This window comes from Oryx dammah, unplaced genomic scaffold (genome assembly GCF_014754425.2).
Source record: "Oryx dammah isolate SB20612 unplaced genomic scaffold, SCBI_Odam_1.1 HiC_scaffold_21, whole genome shotgun sequence".
NCBI lineage: Eukaryota > Metazoa > Chordata > Mammalia > Artiodactyla > Bovidae > Oryx > Oryx dammah.
The window spans coordinates 35,163,005-35,184,891 of record NW_024070205.1 but is presented as its reverse complement, the minus strand read 5'-3'; the positions used below and the strand labels follow the sequence as shown (position 1 = coordinate 35,184,891).

The window sequence follows — 21,887 nt, the reverse complement described above, 5'->3', positions numbered from 1 at the left end:
TGTTCATGGAATTCTCCAGGCAAAAATACTGGAGTGGGTTGCCATTTCCTCCTCCAGGGGATCTTCCTGACCCAGGGATGGAAACTGTTTGGATCTTATAGAAAAACATCTGTCTTACTGGAAATCACTCTTCCTCTTAGTTCCCTTACTTGTCTTCCTGAGGGCCCCTAGCTGGACTCAGTGTTTTAGCATTTTGAAAGCATTCTCCTCCTCTTCCTGCTCTGCCTCCTCTCCTGATCCTCTTATTCTTTTTTTTTAAATTTGAAATAATAATTTTCTAAAATCCTTCATTGGCTTCCCAGGTGACTCAGTGGTAAAGAATCCACCTGTAAGGGTGGGAGAAGTGGGTTTGACCCCTGGTCATGAAGATCCCCTGGAGAAGAGAATGGTAACCCACTCCAGTATTCTTGCCTGGAAAACCCCATGGACAAAGGAGCCTGGCAGGCTACAGTCCATGGGGTCACAAAGAGTCAGATATGACTTATTGACCAAACAACAATAACAACAAAAACCCTCATAAATCACAGCTTCACCCAATGAAGTCACCAGCCACATGAATTCTGTTTCCTTTGTCTCCAGTTCCCCTCCATTTCTTTCTCCTTCTTCCATCTCACCCACACAGCAAGCACAGTCAAAAGGAGTCAAATTGTCCTTGGTTAGACTTGCTGATAATTTGGCCAGACTCATAGCTCCAACGTTCTTATTTGCATAATACCCTCTTCCTCCTCCTCATCATCATATCAACTCTTAGGGATCATTTGCAGCTTAGTTACTTCTCTGATGCCTGGATCATCAGCTGCAGTAAATAAATTATAGCTATAGCATCACTAGTACTATGGTGATTAACCCTGTTATTATAGGGTTAAGGGGTAGTAATTGACAGGAGTGCTGATCTTTCTTTAGAAGTGGGTTTCTTCCCTCAAATCTCCAATATGTTGGTGGTGGTTTACTTGCTAAGTCGTGTCCGACTCTTGCAACCCCATGGACTATAGCCGGCCAGGCTCCTCTGTCCATGGGATTCTCCAGGCAAGAATACTGGAGTGGGTTGCCATTTCCTTCTCCAGGGGATCTTCCCAAGCCAGGAATCGAACCTGGGTCTCCTACATTGGCATGTTCTTTACCAGCTGAGCTACAAGAGAAGCCCGTTGAGGGCTTCACATATATTGAGGATGCCTTAAAAGCTTTAGCACAGAGAACTACTTTCAAGTGACAAAATCCATTTGCCAAAGTCATCTGAAACAAACAAACAAAAATACCCTAACATTAGGGGGCTGCTTTTAGTTTGAATTGCGTTATCAAGTGGGGACAGACCTCTAAGGGACTTTAAGGTCAGCAAATACCAAGTGAGCTATTATACCTCTCAGAGCTGTCTCTGGGGATTTCCCACAAGGCCCCGCCCCCGCTGAGTCACCAAACTCCCTCTGAGAGTCTTTGACCTGCAGCTCTTCTCAGCTGCAGAATCTCACTGCTGTGAAGATCAAGAAGCAAAGTTCTTCAGCAGCCCTGCAATCTCCAGGTTTGTCCATTTGGGGCAGATGGTGCGGGGAGGAGAGGAAGAACCGAGTAGGGATGAGGATGGGAGCTTTGTTCCCTTTGTACATTTCTAGACTTTCTTCCCTTCTAATTTCTAATGACTTTCATTCCACAGCCCATTAAATAAAGACCAGGAACCTGGCCTCTAGAGATTGTTGGACTCTAGTTTTATGACTTCAAATCTCAAAATGAACAAATACATATCTATTAAGAAAGTGTGATAGTGAGTTCAACAGGGTGGTCTTTCAACATTTTCGCAATTAGGTGTTGTAATTCCACATACTGTTTGGACAAAGGAGGAATTTTAATAATGAGGTGTCTTCTCATAGAGCTGAACTGTCAGATTCTCTTTTTAAAGACTGTTATTTCAGTGACAGTATGCCGCTGCCATTGTTGAAATCTAGATGCTAATGCTGAATATCTATGAAAGTCCCCAAAAGTTCTTGCTATTGTTATTTCTGCATTTTGGCAAAGCATGTTGGAAAGTGCACTCATAGACTTTGGCAAATCTGCACAAAGCTGTGTGTTTAATCATGCAGGTCTTATCATAGAAGTTTCTATGAATTCACTACTTTTCCGTGGTATTCCATCATTAATTGCTCTTGAAAATCCCTGAGTTGTGATCTTGTAGAAATGCACAGGTAATAAATAGGTGAACTGTTGATAATTATGAAAGGAGAAACCACCTCATCCTTGAAACTTTTTACCTTCTGCAGAGTGGATATTTGTGAAACCAGCTACTTTGATTAAAATTCTGTTGGACTCCGCTTGGCTAATAAATCTATGCAAGATTTCATCATGGGAAATGGCTATTACAACATAGTGGCTACTGTGCTATTGGTCATGAATCTTGAGAGGACACGATCATTGCAGGATTTCTGTAACTGTTCAGCAGGTAAGAACCAAATTATCACGTGTGCTTGATCTGTTGAAAACATGGTTCAGTTAGTCTGCTAGTGAGAGCTAATTAGCTCTGTTTTAATGATCCTTTTTAAAAATTAAACTATAGTTGATTTATAATATTGCATTAGTTTCAGTGTGTTAGCTCCTCAGTCATGTCTGATTCTACCTCATAGACTGTAGTCCGCCAGGCTCCTCTGTCCATGAAATTCTCTAGGCAAGAATAAGGAGTGGATAGCTATTCCCTTCTCCAGGGAATCTTCCATGATTCACACACACACATGTATATGTCTGTGCTTGTGCATGCTAAGTTGCTTCAGTTGTGTCCAACTCTTTGTGACCCCATGGACTGTGGCCCACCAGGCTCCTCTGTCCATGGGATTCTCTCGGCAAGAATACTGGACTAGGTTGACATGCCATCCTCCAGGGGATCTTTATATATATATATATATATATATATATATATAAAGATATCTATATATATATATATCAGTGTATCTATTAATCCCATACTCCTAATTTATCCCTCCCCTCCATTAATATCTTTTATTCATTCATTTACAAATATTTCTTGGATGCTGCATCTTAGCTGTGTGAACATAGCCTTGTCACTTAATCTCTTGTGTCTCAGCTTTGTCATGTAGGGGTGATATGAGGACCTATCATAGGATTGATTGCTGGAAGGACTGTATGATCGGCTTAGATCAGTGCACAGTACAGGAAAAGACCTTAACAAAAAGCTTGGTATATGAGGACAAATATTCAGACCGGGGGTGCAACAAGGAATAAGCAAGTGGCTTAACAGAGTGGGAAAAGGCAGACACATTTAAATGTTAGTGTGCCAATAAAGGACATTGATCTCCTCCTTAATCCAGTCATACTGGTCTCCCAGATCAATCAAGAGAAACTCTGTTTTATTCAATAGATTAAAAAAACTGTGTTTTCCTGTTGATTTGTTTGGTGCTCTATCTACACTTTGCTATTTTTAATTCTATGATCACACTTAGGGCAACCTTGCAAATGGATTTTTTTTGGCTGTACTGTGTCTTCGTTGCCGTGTGGGCTTTTCTCTAGCTGTGACAAGCAGGGTCTGCTCTCTAGTTGCGGCACGCAGGCTTCTTCTCATTGTGACGGCTTCCCTTTTTGCAGAGCATGAGCTCTAGGGTGCTTGGGCTTCAACAGTTGTGGCTTTGTGGGCTCTAGAGCACAGGCTTAGTTGCTCCCAGGCATGTGGGATCTTCCCAGATCAAGGATCATACCCGTATCTCCTGCATTGGAAGGTGGATTCTTTATCACTGAGCCACCAGGGAAGCCCCAAATGGATAATTTAAAACAGTCGATCAACAAATAAAGTGCGTTGCTATGTTACCTAGAAATCGAATCTTTATTTCGTATTCTGTGAACCTCATAATACTTCAGGTGATGACTGTCCATTGAAAAACAGGAACAGCTCTTATCTTCCCTTTTTAGGTACTTTCTGTGGGAAAAGCAGCCTGGAGCCTTGCATTTCTTGTCCTTTAAACAGTTTCTCCAGCACAAGTGGACAGAAGTCCTGTGACATATGCAGAAAGTGTGAAGGTATGATTTTAAAAATGTAGTCTTTATGCCGATATGTGTTGGGAAGACAAGTTTTTATTCCCTAGTGTACTGATCTTGCCTGAATGTCTGAAGTGTCGGGTTGGCCGATTCCTCTGCCAACAGGCAGGGTCCAGTAAAATAATTTACTGTAAGAGCCAACACTGGTGGATTGAGCTTTTTAAATATTAGAGGGAACACTCACTGGACAAGAGAGAATTCTTTTAATAGCAGAATGTAAAATGTCTTCTTTAGTTATTTAAAAGTAAGCTTTGTACTCTGAGGTCGTTGTTTGTTCGGTCGCTAAGTCGAGACCAACTCTTATATGACCCGTAGACTGTAGCCCATCTGGCTCCTCTGTCCATGAGGTTTCCCAGACAAGAATACTGGAGTGGGTTGCCATTTCCTTTTCCAAGGGATCTTCCCAACCCAGGGATTGAATCCAAGTCTCCTGCATTGCAGGACGATTCTTTACCGCTGAGCCACCAGGAAAGCCCCTGAGGTCATTAAGGAACGTTAGAAGTAGAACGAGCATAGTCTTTATTGCAGAACATGAATTTGCTTCCTGCTTTTGGAGGTCAAGGGTCAATGTAACCCTGACGGACTTTGTAGGTATTTTCAGGATCAAGAAGCCGTGTTCCCCCACCAGCGATGCAGAGTGTGAATGCATTTCAGGATTCCACTGCCAAGGGGCAGGATGCTCCATGTGTGCAAAGGACTGTAAACAAGGTCAAGAATTAACAAATGAGGGTAAGTTTCCTCTTGTAGGGTGCAAATTTGTTATCTAGACTTACATCATTCGCTTAGTTCATGGTCCTTTGATTATAAAACAGATTTGTAGAACCTTTAAGTAATAAATAATGAACCATGGAGTCACATATCTGATATTTGCAAAATTACTTTTCAGTCAATGAAACTAATTTGAGATGACAAAATTTTTCATCAGAACCATGCTTTTTGCATGCATATACAATACTATACATATAATTAGAATAAAAACCTTTAGTCATATTAGGGTTTCATTTCAAGAAAAACTGTTGAACAATCTGTGTAGATTGTATTAAGCTAATAACTTTATTACAGGATTATATTTATCATCTACTGTTCAAGAAGAATTGTTTATCACTAATGAAATTCAGGAAGAATTGTTGGATAATCAGCACAGATCATATTAAATTAATGACTTTATTGTTATGAGATCATGTTCATCTCAGGGAAAGTTTAAAATGATAAAAATGCTTCCTTTTATTATTCCTTTAATTTTTATAAAAGGTTGTAAAGACTGCTCTTTTGGGACATTTAATGATCGGGAACACGGCATCTGTCGACCTTGGACAGAGTATGTATCATTTCTTTTTGCTTAAAAGTAAAGTGTCTGGGTTAACTTTTCCAACTGATGCTTTTAAAATTTTTAGTTAATTAATTATTTTAATTGGAGGATAATTGCTTTGCAACGTTGTATTGTTTTCTGCCATGCATCAACATGAATCAGCCATAGGTATGCATATGTTCCCTCCCTCTTGAACTTCCCTCCCACTCACTGATGCTTTTTTAAACCTGTCAAGTGTAAATATGGAGTAACTGTGCAAATAGGCAGCATGGGAATGGTATGAGGTCATTGTGACTGGTTTGCCAAAATGGGCATTTTCTCCAGGAGTAATGCCCAGAACAGCTAAGTCAGATTTGCCAGTGGAACTTAGTTACTGTCTGCCCCAAGAGTTCTTCTGTCTCCCTCCAATCTCTTTGCTGCCTCTAATCTTTCCTTATTGATCAGTCCATCTTCAAGTGCTCGTGCCAGTACTGATAATGATATAGAAGAGGGTAAAATATCTTTCCTTTCCTTGGAATCATTAACATAGACTTGGGCAAATAAGACCATCCCAGGCAGTCAAACAGCCAACAGTGTATTTTGTATGTCTTTGTTCCTTTTGCATTTTATTTTCTTACAAGATCATTTTTATTATTATTTTACCTTTACATTCTTATTGTGTTTTACAAAAGTATTGATTCATAGCACATTAGAAAGTTTTGTTATTTTATTTTTGTTTTTTGTCTTTTGACACAAATAGTTCTGAGCAGCGAAGTGAGTCTGTGTGGAAAGTGGGATTGAACTGGCTTTGGGGAATGGGTGGGTTCGTGTTAGGTAAAGGACAGGGGAGAGACATAGGGCAATGATGATGTTGATGATGACCACAATCATGTGCTTCATTGCTCAGTCGTGTCCGACTCTTTGCAATCCCATAGGCTGTAGCCCACCAGGCTCATCTATTCATGGGGATTCTCCAGGCAAGAATACTGGAGTAGGTTGCCATGCCCTCCTCCAGGAGATCTTCCCAACCTAGAGATCAGACTCAGGTCTCCTGCATTGCAGGCAGATTCTTTACCATCTGAGCCACCAGGGAAGTCCCAACAATGATTATGGCTACAATTAATAGGGAGTGAGCCAGGCACATAAAATCATTTACTCTTCACAACAGCCCTGGGACATGGATATCTTATTTTTCAGATGAGCTGTAGAGAAATTTCCTAACTTGCCCAAGGTCATTCTGCAAAAAGACCAACTCAGGACTCAAACTCTGATCTGTCATATGCCAACACATCATGGGGTTAGGAAATCCTAACCCTATTAAGGAGACCCAGGGTTCGATCCCTAGATTAGGAAGATCCCTTCAAGAAGGGAATGGCTACCCACTCCAGTATTCTTGCCTGGGAAATCCCACAGACAGAGAAGCCTGGCTGGCTACAGTCCATGGGGTTGCAAAGAGTCGGACATGACTGAGCAACTGTCACACACACCACTACAACCCTAAGCTAAGTTGTCTGTCCTTTCTGTGTGCCAGAGATGCTCAAATACACTTAAGAAGGTGGAGGTGACAGACTAACCAGGCAACAGCCTGATGTAGGCTCTCATGGGCCAGGGTTCTCCAGACTGGGGAGGAAGAAGAAGCCAGTTGGACAAGTAGAGTGAGATGGACTGTGGAGAGCCGTGAAAGCCAAGGGAACACTGGAGGAAGCCCGATGTTCAGTGAAGTTTTTCAAAATATCCTTGCTTTGTCTATAAACCCAGATCCACATACCCTTGTCACTAGAACTCCTTAATCGAGTAGAAAATGTCAGTCTTTTAAAATTAGAATGATCTGTACCTGAATTAATTATTTGAACTCTTTTCATTGGACCCTCTAAGCTGTTCTTTGAATGGAAAGGCTGTCCTTGTAAATGGGACGAAGGAAAGTGACGTAGTGTGTGGACCACCGCCACCTGACTTCTCTCCAGGTGCATCCTCCACCATCGTGCCTGCCTCTGGGAGAGAGCCAGGTAGCTGGTTTGTTGCTGTTAAATAAGTGAATGTATCATGGCCCTTCTGGTTGGCATCTAAATCACCCCAATGTCCTGATGTCTTGCATGTTAATCTATAGCAGGCACCTCCGACATGCCTTCTTTCTCTTACTCTGGCTTCAGGGGACCCATCTCTTTCATCAGTGTTTATTATTCAGTCTGAGTTACATATTAATGAGCAGAGCAAGGTGAGATTGGATCCAAATAGACACTAACCCCTTTGATCTTGCCAAATAACAATGGTGATAGAGTCCCATGTTTCCTATATCCTAGAAGGCCAAACCACTTAATTTTGTGGGTCTCTAGGAAAATTATTGGGCTTCCCTGGTGGCTCAGTGGTAAAGAATCCACCTGCTAATTCAGGAAACATGGATTTAATCCCTGGGTCGGGAAGATCCCCTGGAGAAGGAAATGGCAACCCACTCTAGTATTCTTGCCTGGAGAACTCCATGGACATTGGAGCCTGGTGGACTACAGTCCATGGGGTCGAAAAAGAGTCGGATACGACTTAGTCACTAAAAATCAACAACAAAGGAACAACATTATTAAAGTTTTTTTTTTTTTAAGTTTTCTTAACAAGCAAGCAGGCAAATTCACTAAAAGAGCCGGTGGGAGATGCCCGAAGCACCTCTTCTCATGCTGAAGAGTTTACAAATGCAAGTTTACATCAGCATATTTGGAAAATTATATTTTTGCCTCAGTTTTCCTTTTGCTCTTTTTTGTTTTTCAAACTTTAAACTTTTTATTTTGTATTGGCTATTTTGTTAATAGCCAATTAGCAATGTTGTGGTAGTTTCAGGTGAATATCTAAGGGACTTAGCCGTACATACATACATGTATCCATTCTCCTCCACACCACTCCCTCCCATCCAGGCTGCCACATAACACTGAGTAGATTTCCATGTGCTATGTAGTAGGACATATAGAAGTACATGCATAACCTTCCCAAATTTCCTAACTATCCCTTCCCGCCATTCTTCTCCCAGCAACCATAAGTTCGTTATCTAAGTCTGTGAGTCTCTTTCTATTTTGTAAGTAAGTTCATTTGTATCATCTCTTTTAGATTCCACATATGAGGGATGTCAGATGATATTTCTCCTTTTGGTCTTTTTCTACAGGTCTCACCTCCCAGATCATCATCTTCTTCCTTGCCCTGACATCAGCTGCCATGCTGTGCCTGGCATCCTTTGTGATTCTCCGTTTCTCTGTGGTTAAACAGGGCAGAAAGAAGCTCCTGTATATATTCAAACAACGTAAGATGAATATAAAAGTGTGAGATATGAGCTTTCTGAGGCTAGACGTTTTGCAGTAGAAAGCAAAAGATGATGATTATTATTTTTAATTACAGAAGTTAGGTTAGTATAGCACAGTGGTTATCAAGCAGGATAATTTGGTCCCAGGGGACACTCAGCAGTGTCAGGAGACAGGTTTGATGGTCAAAGTCTAAGAGGTGGTGGAAGCGGTGCTGTGCTCTGGTATCTAGTGAGTGGAGGTCAGCAGTGCTGCTAAAATCCTATATGTACAAGACAGCCCCACAACAAACAGTGACCCAGCCCCAAAGGCCCATGGCTGAGGTAGAGAAAGCTCAGTGATGGCAGAACATAGCCCAGAGGTTCTGGAAAAATTACCACTTTAAGTGTGCTGCAGACTGGGACAACTCTGTGTGCGTGTGTGTCCACTCAATTGTGAATACAGGACACTGAAAAGAGGAATCAAAAACAACATTGCCCCATCTAGCACGACTTCTCTGGCTGATAAATGACCTTGACCTAAGCTAGACCCACAGCTAGAAGAAGGCCTGCTGCTGCTGCTGCTGCTAAGTCGCGTCAGTCGTGTCTGACTCTGTGCGACCCCATAGATAGCAGCCCTAAAAGGGAGTTTGAAGTGGTTTTAATGGGATGAGGCATTAGGACACTGGTCTGGATTAAATGAGAAATTTCAATGATGGATTCCACTCACTACACAAGATACTATTTCTATAAGGAATTCAGCAAGTGTCTAGCACAGAGTCAATATTCACTAAATGAAAGCTACTAATATTTATTCCAAAAGGCATGTAGATGGAGGCAATCTGCATTTTTGACTTTGTGGAGGACAGAACCTTAGATAACAGGAAAGACTTACTAAGACGAATTCGTATACAAGAGGGTTGCTCCAAGAGCTCTGTAATGTAGCCCAGACCATCATAATATGATTAGAGAGTGTCTCCTTGTAAATTGCTAAAAATATAGGAGGATAATTGCTTTATACTCTTGTGTCAGTTTCTGCTATACAAAAACATGAATCAGCCATAGGTATAACATGTCTCCTCCCTCTTGAACCTCCCTCCCACTCCCCACTCCCTCCTTCCCCTCTCAGGTTCCTTGTGTTACAAGCAACTTTCCACTAGCTATCTGTTTTACATAGGATAATGTATATGTTTGGAGTAGGAAATGACAACCCACTTCAGTATTCTTGCCTGGAAAATTGCATGGACAGAGGAGCCTGGCGGGTACAGTCCAGGGTTGCAAAGAGTTGGACAGACTGAGCAGCTAAGCACTCACATATGCAATGTATATGTGTTAGTATATAGTATTTGTTTTTCTCTTTCTGACTTACTTCACTCTGTATAACAGGCTCTAGGTTCATCCACTTAACTAGAACAGACTCAAATAAAACAATTATCCTCCAATTAAGAATGAATTTTTTTCTTAAAAAAGGCAAAGACCCTGGAGACAAAATATCAGTAATAATGACATAAAGTCCTGCATTGTTTCAAGAAAATGTCAAAAATATGTATAGAAGTTTTTTTTTTAATATGGGAGGGAAAGTACTAGTAAAGTCTTATCTAAAGATGCAATACACTAATTTGTATAAAGGTTCTTTTTGGAAACAATATAAAATATTTTCAACATTTTGAAATACACAGAAAAAAATGCATGCATGTAAAGTTTGCATGTATTCAAGCTAAGTTGCTTCAGCTGTGTCAGACTTTGTGCAATCCTATGGACTGCAACCTGCCAGGCTCCTCTGTTTAACAAACTAAAATGAACACCTGTGTAACCCTACCCAAGTCAAGAAATAGAACACACTTTGCTCCCCGGAAGCCCTTCTTGTGTTCCTTCCAGACTAAAACCCTCCCTCTGCTAGTGCTAACCACATCTAGATTCTTACGGTATTCACTTCCTTGCTCTTACTTATAGTTTTGCTACCCAAGAACATGGTTTAATTTGGCTGCTTGTGAACTTCAGATCAGTGGAATCACACTATATCTGTTCTATATTTTCCTTTCCCCTTTCACTCAACAATGTATCTTTATGATTCATCCATGTGTGGCATTTATCTTGAGTTGATTTCCATTGTTAAATGTTCTTCTATTGAAGGACTGTATCACAGTTTGTTTATCCATTCTAATATTCCTGGACAATTGGGTTGTTTCCAATTTGGGGCTCTTAGAGAGAATAATATTTGGATATTTTTGTCTATATATCTCAGTGTACATAAGCACGTTTCTTTCCTTCCTTTTTTTAAACCTAGGAATAAAGGTGCTGGAATATGTATCTTGGTCCTTCAGTTCTGTCGCTCAGTCTTGTCCAACTCTTTGCGACCCCATGGACTGCAGCACACCAGGCTTCCCTGTCTATCACTAACTTGTTCAAACTCATATCTACTTGGTCCATAGTACTAGATTTATAAAACTTTTTGAGAGTGATAGGAGTCCAATTAGCAGCGTATGAGAATTCTTTTTGTGCCAGTCCCTGCTAACACTTAGCATTATCAGACTTCTTAATTTTTATCTGTCTGGTGGGTGTGTAGTAGTATCTCGTGGTTTTAATTTGCATTTCCCTGATTACTGGTGAGACTGAACATCTTATCACGTTATGTTTGGTCACTAGGATTTCCTCTCCTGCAAATCACCTGATCTTTTGAGCCTTTTCCCATTGGATTGTTTGTCATTTTCTTACTAATCTATAGGATTTTTTAGTCTAGTGTTCATGGGCTGCAGATATATTTTCCGACCCTGTGGTTTGTTCTTTGATTCTCTTTTTGAGGTCTTAACCTCTGATTTAAACCTCTAAATTCTCACCGAAACTTCTGATTTAAACAACTATCCGTCCCAGCTTTACCCCAAACTGCAATAAAGGTCTTTATAAAATGGTTTTCAAAAGTATTTATGAGTAATTAGGGAGTTTCAATGGAACTGTCATCTATTTAAAAAATTTTTAGGTTATTTTTTAAAACTTTCTATTTTGAAATAGAGATTCACAGGAAGTTGTAAAGACAGTACAGAAAAGTCATATGTGCCATTCGTGGGGTCACATCATATTTAACTATCTGGTAGCTCAGCTGGTAAAGAATCCTCCTGCAATGCAGGAGACCCTAGAGATCCCCTAGGGAAGGGATAGGAAGCCCCCTAGGGAAGCTTCCCCTAGGGAAGCCCACTCCAGTATTCTTGGGCTTCCCTGCTGGCTCAGATGGTAAAGAATCTGCCTGCAATGCGGGAGACCTGAGTTCAATCCCTTGGTTGGGAAGATCCCCTGAAAGAGGACATGGCAACGCACTCAGTATTCTTACCTGGAGAATCGCCATGGACAGAGGAGCCTGGCAGGCTACAGTCCATAGTGTCACAGAGTCGGACGTGACTGAGTGACTAAGCACAGCACAGCACACAGCGCATATCAAAACCAGGCAGCTGATACTGGCGCACTGTGTGTGTCTAATTTGCACGCGTGTGTATGCTCAGTTGCTCGGCTGTGTCTCTTTGTGACCCCCAGGGACTGTAGCCCACCGGGCTCCTCTGTCCATGGGATTCTCTCAGCAAGAATACTGGAGTGCGTGGCCATTTATTCCTCCAGGGGATCTTCCTGACCCAGGGATCGAACCCGCATCTCCTGCGGCTCCTGCACTGGCAGGTGAATTCTTTACCGCGAGCCACCTGTGTTTAGTGTATGTCATTTTATCACACGTGTAGATTGGTGAAACCCGCAGCACAGTCAAAATGCAGAACTATTCCATGACTATGACATTAGCGCTGTTATGAATAATCATGTACAGGACGTGTGTGGACATAAGCTTACATGTCTTGAAGATAAATGCCCAGGAGTGCAATTACTGGGTCATATGATAAGTATGTGTTCATTTTTAAAAGAAACTGCTAAACACTTTTCCACAGGAGTTGTACCATTTAACCTTCCACCAGCAAGGTGTGAGAGATCCAGTTTTTCCTCATCTTTGTCAGCATTTTGTATTGTTGCAATTTTTAATTTCAGGTGTTTGAATAGATATGCACTAATATCTTAATGTGGGCTTAATTTGCCTTTCCCTAAAGGCTGAACATTTTTCACGTACTTATTTTCCATCTGTCAATCTTCTTCAGTGAAATGTTCCTTCATGTCTTTTACCCATTTTCTAATTAGATTGCTTATCTTACTTTTGACATTTGAGTTATTTTTTAAAGTTCCAAGATATGAGTCTTTTATCAGATATGACGTTTGTAAATATTTTCTCCAGTCTGTCACTTGCCTTTTCATCCTCTTCACATGATCTTCTGCAGAGAAAAAGTTTTTAATTTTGATGAAGTCCAACTGGCCAATATTTTAAATTTATGGGATTACATCTAAGAACTCTTTATTAAGTCCTAGATCTCAAAGATTTAGACTTTCTCTTATGTCATACGCTAAATGTTTTCATTTAAATATACATTTCATTTTTAGCTAAGTTCTATATAAGGTGTGAGAGTTTCAGGTCAATATTTTAAAATTATTATTATTTTTGCCTATGGGTGGCCAATGGCATCAGCATCATTTATTGGAAAGATTATTCTGCTCCATTGAATTAACATTGCATTTTTGTAAAAACTCAGGTGGCTGTACTTGTGTGAGGACTATTTCTGGTTTCTCTCTTCTCTTCCATTGATCTGTGTCTTTTTCCTTCTGCCAATACCACACAGTCTTGGTTACTGTAGCTGTAAAAAAGTCTTGAAATTAGGTATAGGGTAGAATGAGCCCTCCCACATTATTCTTCTCTTTCAAGATTGTTTTGACTATTCTAGTTCATGAAGATAATTTTAGGATAATCTTATCTCTATCTACAAAAAGTCAGCTGGGATTCTGATAGCAATTGTGTTAAATCTGTACATCAGTTCAGGAAGAATTGAGATCTTTCCTATGTTAACTTCCCTGGTGGCTCAGACGGTAAAGCGTCTGTCTATAATGCCGGAGACCCGGGTTCAATCCCCGGGTCGGGAAGATCCCCTGGAGAAGGAAATGGCAATCCAGTCCAGTAATATTGGCTGGAAAACCCCATGGATAGAGGAGCTTGGTAGGCTACAGTCCACGGGGTTGCAAAGAGTCGGACACCACTGAGCAACTTCACTCACTCACTTACTATGTTAACTATTCCGGTCCATGAACACAGTGTGTCTCTCCATTTATGTATATTTTCTTTGATTACTTTCATCAGTGCTTTGTAGTTTTCAGCATACAAGTCCTGCACATGTTTTTTAAATTTAGGCCTTAATATTTAAATTTTAGAATTGCAAATGATATTGTATCTTCAGTTCAGTTCAGTTCATTTCAGTTGCTCAGTCGTGTCCGACTCTTTGTGACCACATGAATTGCAGGATGCCAAGCCTCCCTGTCCATCAACTCCCAGAGTTCACTCAAACTCACGTCCATCGAGTCGGTGATACCATCCAGCCATCTCATCCTCTGTCGTCCCCTTCTCCTCCTGCCCCCAATCCCTCCCAGCATCAGAGTCTTTTCCAATGAGTCAACTCTTCGCACGAGGTGGCCAAAGTACTGGATTTTCAGCTTTAGCATCATTCCTTCCAAAGAAATCCCAAGGCTGATCTCCTTTAGAATGGAGTGGTTGGATCTCCTTGCAGTCCAAGGGACTCTCAAGAGTCTTCTCCAACACCACAGTTCAAAAGCATCAATTATTCGGTGCTCAGCTTTCTTCACAGTCCAACTCTCACATCCATACATGACCACAAGAAAAACCATAGCCTTGATTAGACAGACCTTTGTTGGCAAAGTAATCTCTCTGTTTTTGAATATGCTATCTAGGTTGGTCATAACTTTCCTTTCAAGAAGTAAGTGTCTTTTAATTTCATGGCTGCAATCACCATCTGCAGTGATTTTGGAGCCCCCCAAAATAAAGTCTGACACTGTTTGCACTGTTTCCCCATCTATTTCCCATGAAGTGATGGGACCGGATGCCGTGATCTTCGTTTTCTGAATGTCGAGCTTTAAGCCAACTTTTTCACTCTCCACTTTCACTTTCATCAAGAGGCTTTTTAGTTCCTCTTCACTTTCTGCCATAAGGGTGGTGTCATCTGCATATCTGAGGTTATTGATATTTCTCCTGGCAATCTTGATTCCAGCTTGTGTTTCTTCCAGTCCAGCGTTTCTCATGATGTACTCTGCATATAAGTTAAATAAGCAGGGTGACAATATATAGCCTTGAGGTACTCCTTTTCCTATTTGGAACCAGTCTGTTGTTCCATGTCCAGTTCTAACTGTTGCTTCCTGACCTGCATATAGGTTTCTATTTTGGTTTTTGACATGTTCATTGCTAGTATATAGAAATAGTTGTGGTTTTTTTTGTACTTTGAGTTTTGTCCTGTGATTTTTCTGAACTTGCTTACCAGTTCTAGGGTATTTTGTAGATTTCTTCGGATTTTTTATGTAGATCATAGTGTCATCTGCAAAAAAAAAGTTTTGTGTTTTTTCATTTCCAATCTATATGCCTTTTATTTCTTTTCTTGCCTTATTGTGCTAATTAGAATGTCCAGGACTATGTTGAGTCAGTGGTGAAAGTGGATATCTTTGCCTGCAAAAAAAACCCTCAGGGCAAAAGTATTTAGTCTTTCATAAAGTGTAATGTGAGTTACAGATTTTAGCAGATATTCTTTATTAAGTTGAGAAAGTGCTCTGAAGATTTTTTTAAAATCATGTATTAGTGCTAAATTTTGTCAGGTGCTTTTTTGGTATCAATTGATTTGATTATGTGATTTTTCTTCTTTAGCCTGTTGAGATGGTGAATTCTGTAGACTGATTTTTGAATTTCAAACTAACCTTACATCCCTGGATTAAAGTCCATTTAGTTATAGTATATAATTATTTTTATATATGTCTGAATTCTCTTCATGAATATTTTAAGAATTTTTGCAGCTATATTCATGAAGAATACTGACCCGTGGTTTTCTTTTCTTGTACTGTCTTTGTCTGGTTTTGGTATCAAGGTAATATTGACTTCCTCAACTTATTCTGTTTTCTGGAAGAGGTTGTGTAGAACTGGTGTTAGTTCTTCTTTAAATAGCTTTGTCTAGTGAAGCTATCTGAACATGGAGCTTTCTTTTTGAGGCTTCTTAATTACAAATTCAATTTCCTTAATAGGCCACTGAGGTTATTTAATTCATATTGAGTGAATTATGATAGTTTATGTTTTTTGAGGACTTGGTCCATTTCATCGAAGTTGTCAAATTTATGTGCTTAAGTTATTTATGCTACTCCCGTACTATCCTTTTGTTGTATACAGGTCGGTAGTGATGTCACCTACTGATACTGGTAATGGGTGCCACTCTCCTTTTTTGTGAATAAGTTTTGGTAGAGATTTGTCAATTTTATTGATCTTTTCAAAGAACCATCTCTTTGTTTCGTTGATTTTCTTTGTCATCGTTCTATTTTCAATTTCACCAGTTTCTGCTTTTACCTTTATTATCTCCTTTCTTCTGCTTGCCTTGGATTTATTTTGTTCTTTTTCTATTTAGGTGGAAGTTATGTTATTGGTTTGAGAGTTTTCCTCTTTCTAATATAAGAACTTCATATTATAAGTATCCTCAGTACTAACTTGGCTGTATCCACACATTTTGATATATTGTTTTCCATTTTCTTTCAGTTCAATGTACTTTTTGTGTTTCTCTTGATTATTTAATAGTATGGTTTTTAGTTTCCTAGTATTTGGTGATTTCTTGGTTTTCTTTCTGTTGTTGAATGTCTATTTTGATTCCATTATAGTAAGAGGACACCCTCTGTGTGCTTTCTTTTAAATTTGCTGAAGTTTGATTCATGTTCACGGTCATGGTTTGTCTTGGTCTTTGTTCTGTTGTTGTTTTCACTCAGTCATGTCCAACTCTTTGTGACCTCATGGACTGCAGCACTCCAAGTTCCACATTCTTCACCATCTCCTGGAGCTTGCCCAAACTCATGTCCATTGACTTGGTGATGCCATCCAGCCATCTCGTCCTCTGTTGTCCCCTTCTCCTCCTGTCTTCAATATTTCCCAGCATCAGGGTCTTTTCTAATGAGTCTGCTCTTGGCATCAGGTGGCCAAAGTATTGGAGTTTCAGCTTCAGCATCAGTCCCTCCAATGAACATTCAGGATTGATTTCCTTTAGGATTGACTGGTTTGATCTTCTTGCAGTCCAAGGGACTCTCAAGAGTCTTCTCCAACACCACAGTTCAAAAGCATCAATTCTTCGGTGCTCAGCCCTCTTTATAATTCAACTCTCACATCCATAATGACTACTGGAAAAACCATAGCTTTGACTATACAGACTTTTGTCAGCAAAGTAATATCTCTGCTTTTTAATGTGTCATCTAGATTTGTCAGCTTTTCTCCCAGGGAGCAAGTATCTTTTAATTTCATGGCTGCAGTCACCATCTGCAGTGATTTTGGAGCCCAAGAAAATAAAGTCTGTCACTGTTTCCATTGTTTCCCCATCTATTTGCCATGAAGTGGTGGGACCAGATGCCATGATCTTTGTTTTTTGAATGTTGAGTTTTGAGCCAGCTTTTCCACTCTCCTCTTTCACCTTCTTCAAGAGGCTTTTTAGTTCCTTTTTGCTTTCTGCCTTAAGGGTAATGTCATCTGCATATCTGAGGTTATTGATATTTCTCCTGGCAATCTTGATTCTGGCTTGTGCTTTGTCAAGCCTGGCATTTCTCATGATGTACTCTGCATATAAGTTAAATAAGCAGAGTGACAATATACAGTCTTGATGTCCTCCCTTAGACACTTGAAAAGGTGGATAGACTGTCCTATAAATATCAGTTCAATCCTGTTGATTGATGATGTCGCTGAATTCTATATCATCTCTGATTTCCTGTCATGTTGTTCTATCAACTCTTGGAAGAAGGCCATTTAATTCTTCAAATATAATTGTGAATTTGCATATTTCTCTTTTCACTTTTATCAGTTTTGCTTCACCTATTTTGTAGCTCTGTTGCTTGTTGTATACATATTTAGTACTGCCATGCTTTCTGGGTGAATTGACTCTTAATAATGTAAGGTCCCTCTCTGTGTCTGGTAGTTTTCTTTGTTCTGAAGTCTACTTTATCTGATAGTAATATAGCCACTCTTGCTTTTTAAAAGTTAATAATATACATGGTATATCTTTTTGCATCCTTTTACTTTCAACCTTCCTACATTTTTATATCTGAAATAAATTTCTTATAGATAATATATAATGGTCACACTACTAATTTCTGTCTTTTGATTGGTATATTTTAAAAATGTACATTTAATATAATTACTTATATGTTAGGACTTAAGGTGTTATTTTGTTTTTGTTTTCTCTTTTCTTTCTCTGGCTTTCATTAGAAATTCACTGTCATTTAATTTGCTCTTCCCCTCTAAGTGATGTGTTACTTCTCTCTGGCTGCTTTCAAGATTTCTTTTTGTTTTTAGAACTTGAATTGAAGGATTCACTTAGCTTCCTGAATCTGTAGATTTAAAGCTTTTTCTAGATTTGGCAAATTTTCAGCCATTATTTCTTCAAATACTTTTTCAGTCCTACCCCCTTTCTCTTCTTCAAGGACTCCAATGACATCAATATTGGTCTTTTTTTTTTTTTTTCTATAGTCCCACGTGTTCTGGAAGCTCTGTTCACTTTTCCCCCAGTCTCTTCTCTCTGTTCGGATGGGATAATGATTCTTTCCTTTTCTTCTTCTCCATTCTTGTGCTGAGCCCATTGACTGATATTTTAAATTGTGGTTATTGTAAATTTTCAGTTCTAAAATTGCCACCTGATTCTTTTCTAAGATCTTGTATTTATTTTTCATTTGTTTCCAGTGTGTTCCTAATTGCTTGTTGAAGCATCCATCTTTTTGATGGCTACTTTAATGTCCTTGCCAGATAGCTCTAATATCTACATCACCTAGACCTCCTCAGGATGGGATCCTTGTTATTGCTAGACATGTGTGGGGGTTCAGGCTACCCATTAAGCCTCCATTGATAAGACTCTGGCTAGATTAAGGCACTTTGTTCCTGCTCCCTACATGGCTTCCACTGATAATAAATGGATGGGATTGAGGGTGACCTTGATACTGTGAGTGGCGATGAAGTCCTAACTCTCCATTAGGACTCCTCTAATGCCACCCTAATGAGTATGGGCCAGTGAGCCTTGATAGCACTTGGCAAGAGTGTAAGTCTAAGTGCTCTACTGGGTCTTAGTGGTGGGCTTGGGTGTGGGACCACTTTTATTAGTCCACTTTTACAGTTCCCAGTCCAGGGCATATGAAGCAGAAAGAATACTCAGGGAACTCAAAGCCATAGTTCCTTGGGTTCCAAGATCCTTAACAGGTCTACTTTCTTGCCACCTTTCAGGTTCTTCTTATGTTTGTTATATAAAAGTTCCAGCATTTTCAGCAATACTTAGCAGGAAGAACAGAAGAAAGTGTGATTACTATGTCTTTCCAGAATCAAATTTTAATTTAAAAATTAATCTTTGATGCTATTTCGAAAGGAAAAGGACATTTCATTGGGATTTTAAAGACTTGGAGATGGTGTGCTTATTGAGCTTTTGTTATTTTTTTACAGTTAAGAAGCATATAAAGTTGGGGTAGGGCTTTTTGCTTTGTCAGGGTATAAAAATATACATATATATATTAACTGATATTATATTGTATATGGTATATATATATATATATTTAACTGATATACCTGTATATATGGGCTTCCCCTGTGGCTCAGTGGTAAAGAATCTGCCTGCCAATTCAGGAGATACAATCCTTGAGGTTCAATCCTTGAGTTGGGAAGTTCTCCTAGAGAAGGAAATGACAATCCACTCCAGTATTCTTACCAGGGAAATCTCATGGACAGAGGAGCCTGGCAGGCTATAATCCATGGGGTTGCAAAGAGTTGGACATGACATATATATATATATATTTTAATATATGTATATATATATATTTAATTGAAGGACTTGGGTGTGAGACCACAGTCATATGTGTGTGTGTGTGTGTTAGCTATATATAAATTTTAGTATTATTTTAGAATTTCAAGTTACTCGGCAATAGCACAAATACTTTACACTAACATGTAAATGAAAATCTGGAAGCTAGTGCATAAATCATTTCTTTACTTACTAATTGATGGAAGCAGTAGGAGTATATTTAACGTCTCAGAGCCATAAGCATTTCATTCAAAAGAAACCATCTAATGTGAAATCTAAGTAACCCTCAAGACTAAAACATGTGTTGCTGAATTGAAACTGCAATCATGTTTGGCATATGACTAATTTTATGCTATAATGACTCATGCTCAAGACTGTTTTTAGCTTTTGTGGACACCAAATAAACTAGTTTGTTCAGGACCAATAAAACAGTATTAGGTAAAAAGAAAAAAATCTTAAATAATCCTGAAAAAAGTTTATATTTGCTATTACCTCTCTTGCTGATGAGTTTGTTCAAACTAAAGCTGAGAATGTTTGCTGTTCAGAGATGTTCTGTAAATGGGATTTATGGAAAATGGATGTTAAATGATTAAAACAGACAATGAAAGATAACTCTTTTAAATTACCTTTTAGCATTTATGAGACCAGTACAAACAGCCCAAGAGGAAGATGCCTGCAGCTGCCGATTTCCAGAAGAAGAGGAAGGAGAGTGTGAACTGTGAAGATGTGTTGGGACACTCTTGAAAAGAATCACAGGAGAAATATGAAGGATCCCACTATTGTACTTTCTAAAACATCATTCCAGATCACATCCAGGATTACCCCAACAAACTTTTCCTAAATGCTAATGAATTGGCCTTTGAAGATGTAGCACTTTTAACAGAACAGAAAAATGGGACAGAACTGGTGGTGAAGGGGGCATTTTGTAGATACTGCTTAAGCGGTTCAGGCTAGTTTTCTTGAAACCCAGAGAAGTATATTTTAAATTTAATCATGGAATCCAATGGTGCAGCTAAAATGATAATCAAAATCAGCTCTATCTTTTTTCTGGTGCTCATATGACATGTGTCAATAAGCCATAAGATGGAGACAGTATCCCCGACCAGATTCTCCACTGGTTCAAGCATCCTCAACAAGGGCCTCCTCCACTGCCGGGGGAGAGAATGATGACAATCATCATCACGGCCCAAGTTTGGGGTCAAGAGCAAAAAAATGAAAAAAAAAAAAAAGGCAGACCTTGGGACTTCCCTGGTGGTATAGCAGTCAAGACTCCATACTCCCAATGCAGAGGGCACAGGTTTGATCACTGGTTGGGGAGCTAAGATTCCCTCATGCTGTGTGATGCAGTCAAAAACAAAAAGGGAAAAAAAGGAAAAACAGCAGACCTTGATGAAGAGTCTTGAAGAGTCCATGGGTATCCTGTGGCCCTCTCCATCTTCACATCTTCTACCTTTGTCCTACTCCCCTCTGAGTCACAACTTACTTTTTTATATTCTTAAAAAACTTTAACTGTAATATTTGATACACATAAACTAGGAGACCCATGAACACATCACCCAACCAAGCTAGAGTTGCCAAACTCCCATGGGCCAAATCTGAGATGCCGTGTGCCTTCGTATGGTTTTGCATGTATAAATAGTTTAAAAGCAAATCAAAATAAGAATAATATCTCATGACACATAAAATTAGCTGAAACTCAAATTTTGGAGTCTGTAAGTAAGTTTTTTTTGGAAAACACAAGTCACCCTCAGGTACCCTTTGCATTACAACAACAGAACTGAGTAGTTGTGACAGAGACTGTATGGCTCACAAAGCCTAGAATATTTAATAACTGACATATAGGGTCAAAGTCAGGATCAGAGCATCCATACTTGTGCTCCTTCCCTCCTTCATCTCCTATCCACCTCCCCACCCCAAACCCAGAAACTTCTCACAGGAATGTTGTCTATCATTTTCCTGCTTTAAAAAACCCATTTATCTTATAATTATGTGCCCCACAATTAGTTTACTTACGTTTGTTATTGACCTTTATGAAAATGGTATTGTGCTGTACGGAAACTTATTGTGCTTTAATCACTGGAAAGTATATTTATAAGACTCACTCATGTTATTTTGTATAGCTAGAATGCTTTCATTTTTATTGCTGTATAGTCTTGCAAATATACTTTTATTTATCAACTCCACTCTGAACTACAGGACATTTGGGTTGTTTCCAGGTTTTTTTTTTTTATAATTATGGAAAATATTGCTGTGAATGTTCTTTTGTGTGTTTCCCATTGATGAGTGTCTCTAGGGAAACTTCCTTATAGTAAGAATTTCTGGATCTTAAGGCATTTGAATGTTCAACTTCATGAACTAGTACCATATCAGTAAGGATGTGCTAAAT

At 39.3% G+C, this 21,887-nt stretch overlaps 1 protein-coding gene across 1 annotated transcript; it reads left to right on the top strand.

Annotated features, from left to right (window-relative positions):
- The first annotated feature begins 2,257 nt into the window (after window positions 1-2,257).
- On the top strand, window positions 2,258-21,684 carry TNFRSF9 (TNF receptor superfamily member 9). The gene is made up of 7 exons (XM_040263334.1): window positions 2,258-2,428; window positions 3,904-4,011; window positions 4,621-4,758; window positions 5,281-5,347; window positions 7,193-7,323; window positions 8,463-8,597; window positions 20,135-21,684. The coding sequence occupies exons 1-7, from the start codon at window positions 2,317-2,319 to the stop codon at window positions 20,221-20,223; spliced, it is 780 nt and encodes a 259-aa protein (XP_040119268.1). The 5' UTR covers window positions 2,258-2,316; the 3' UTR covers window positions 20,224-21,684.
- Window positions 21,685-21,887: the final 203 nt, after the last annotated feature.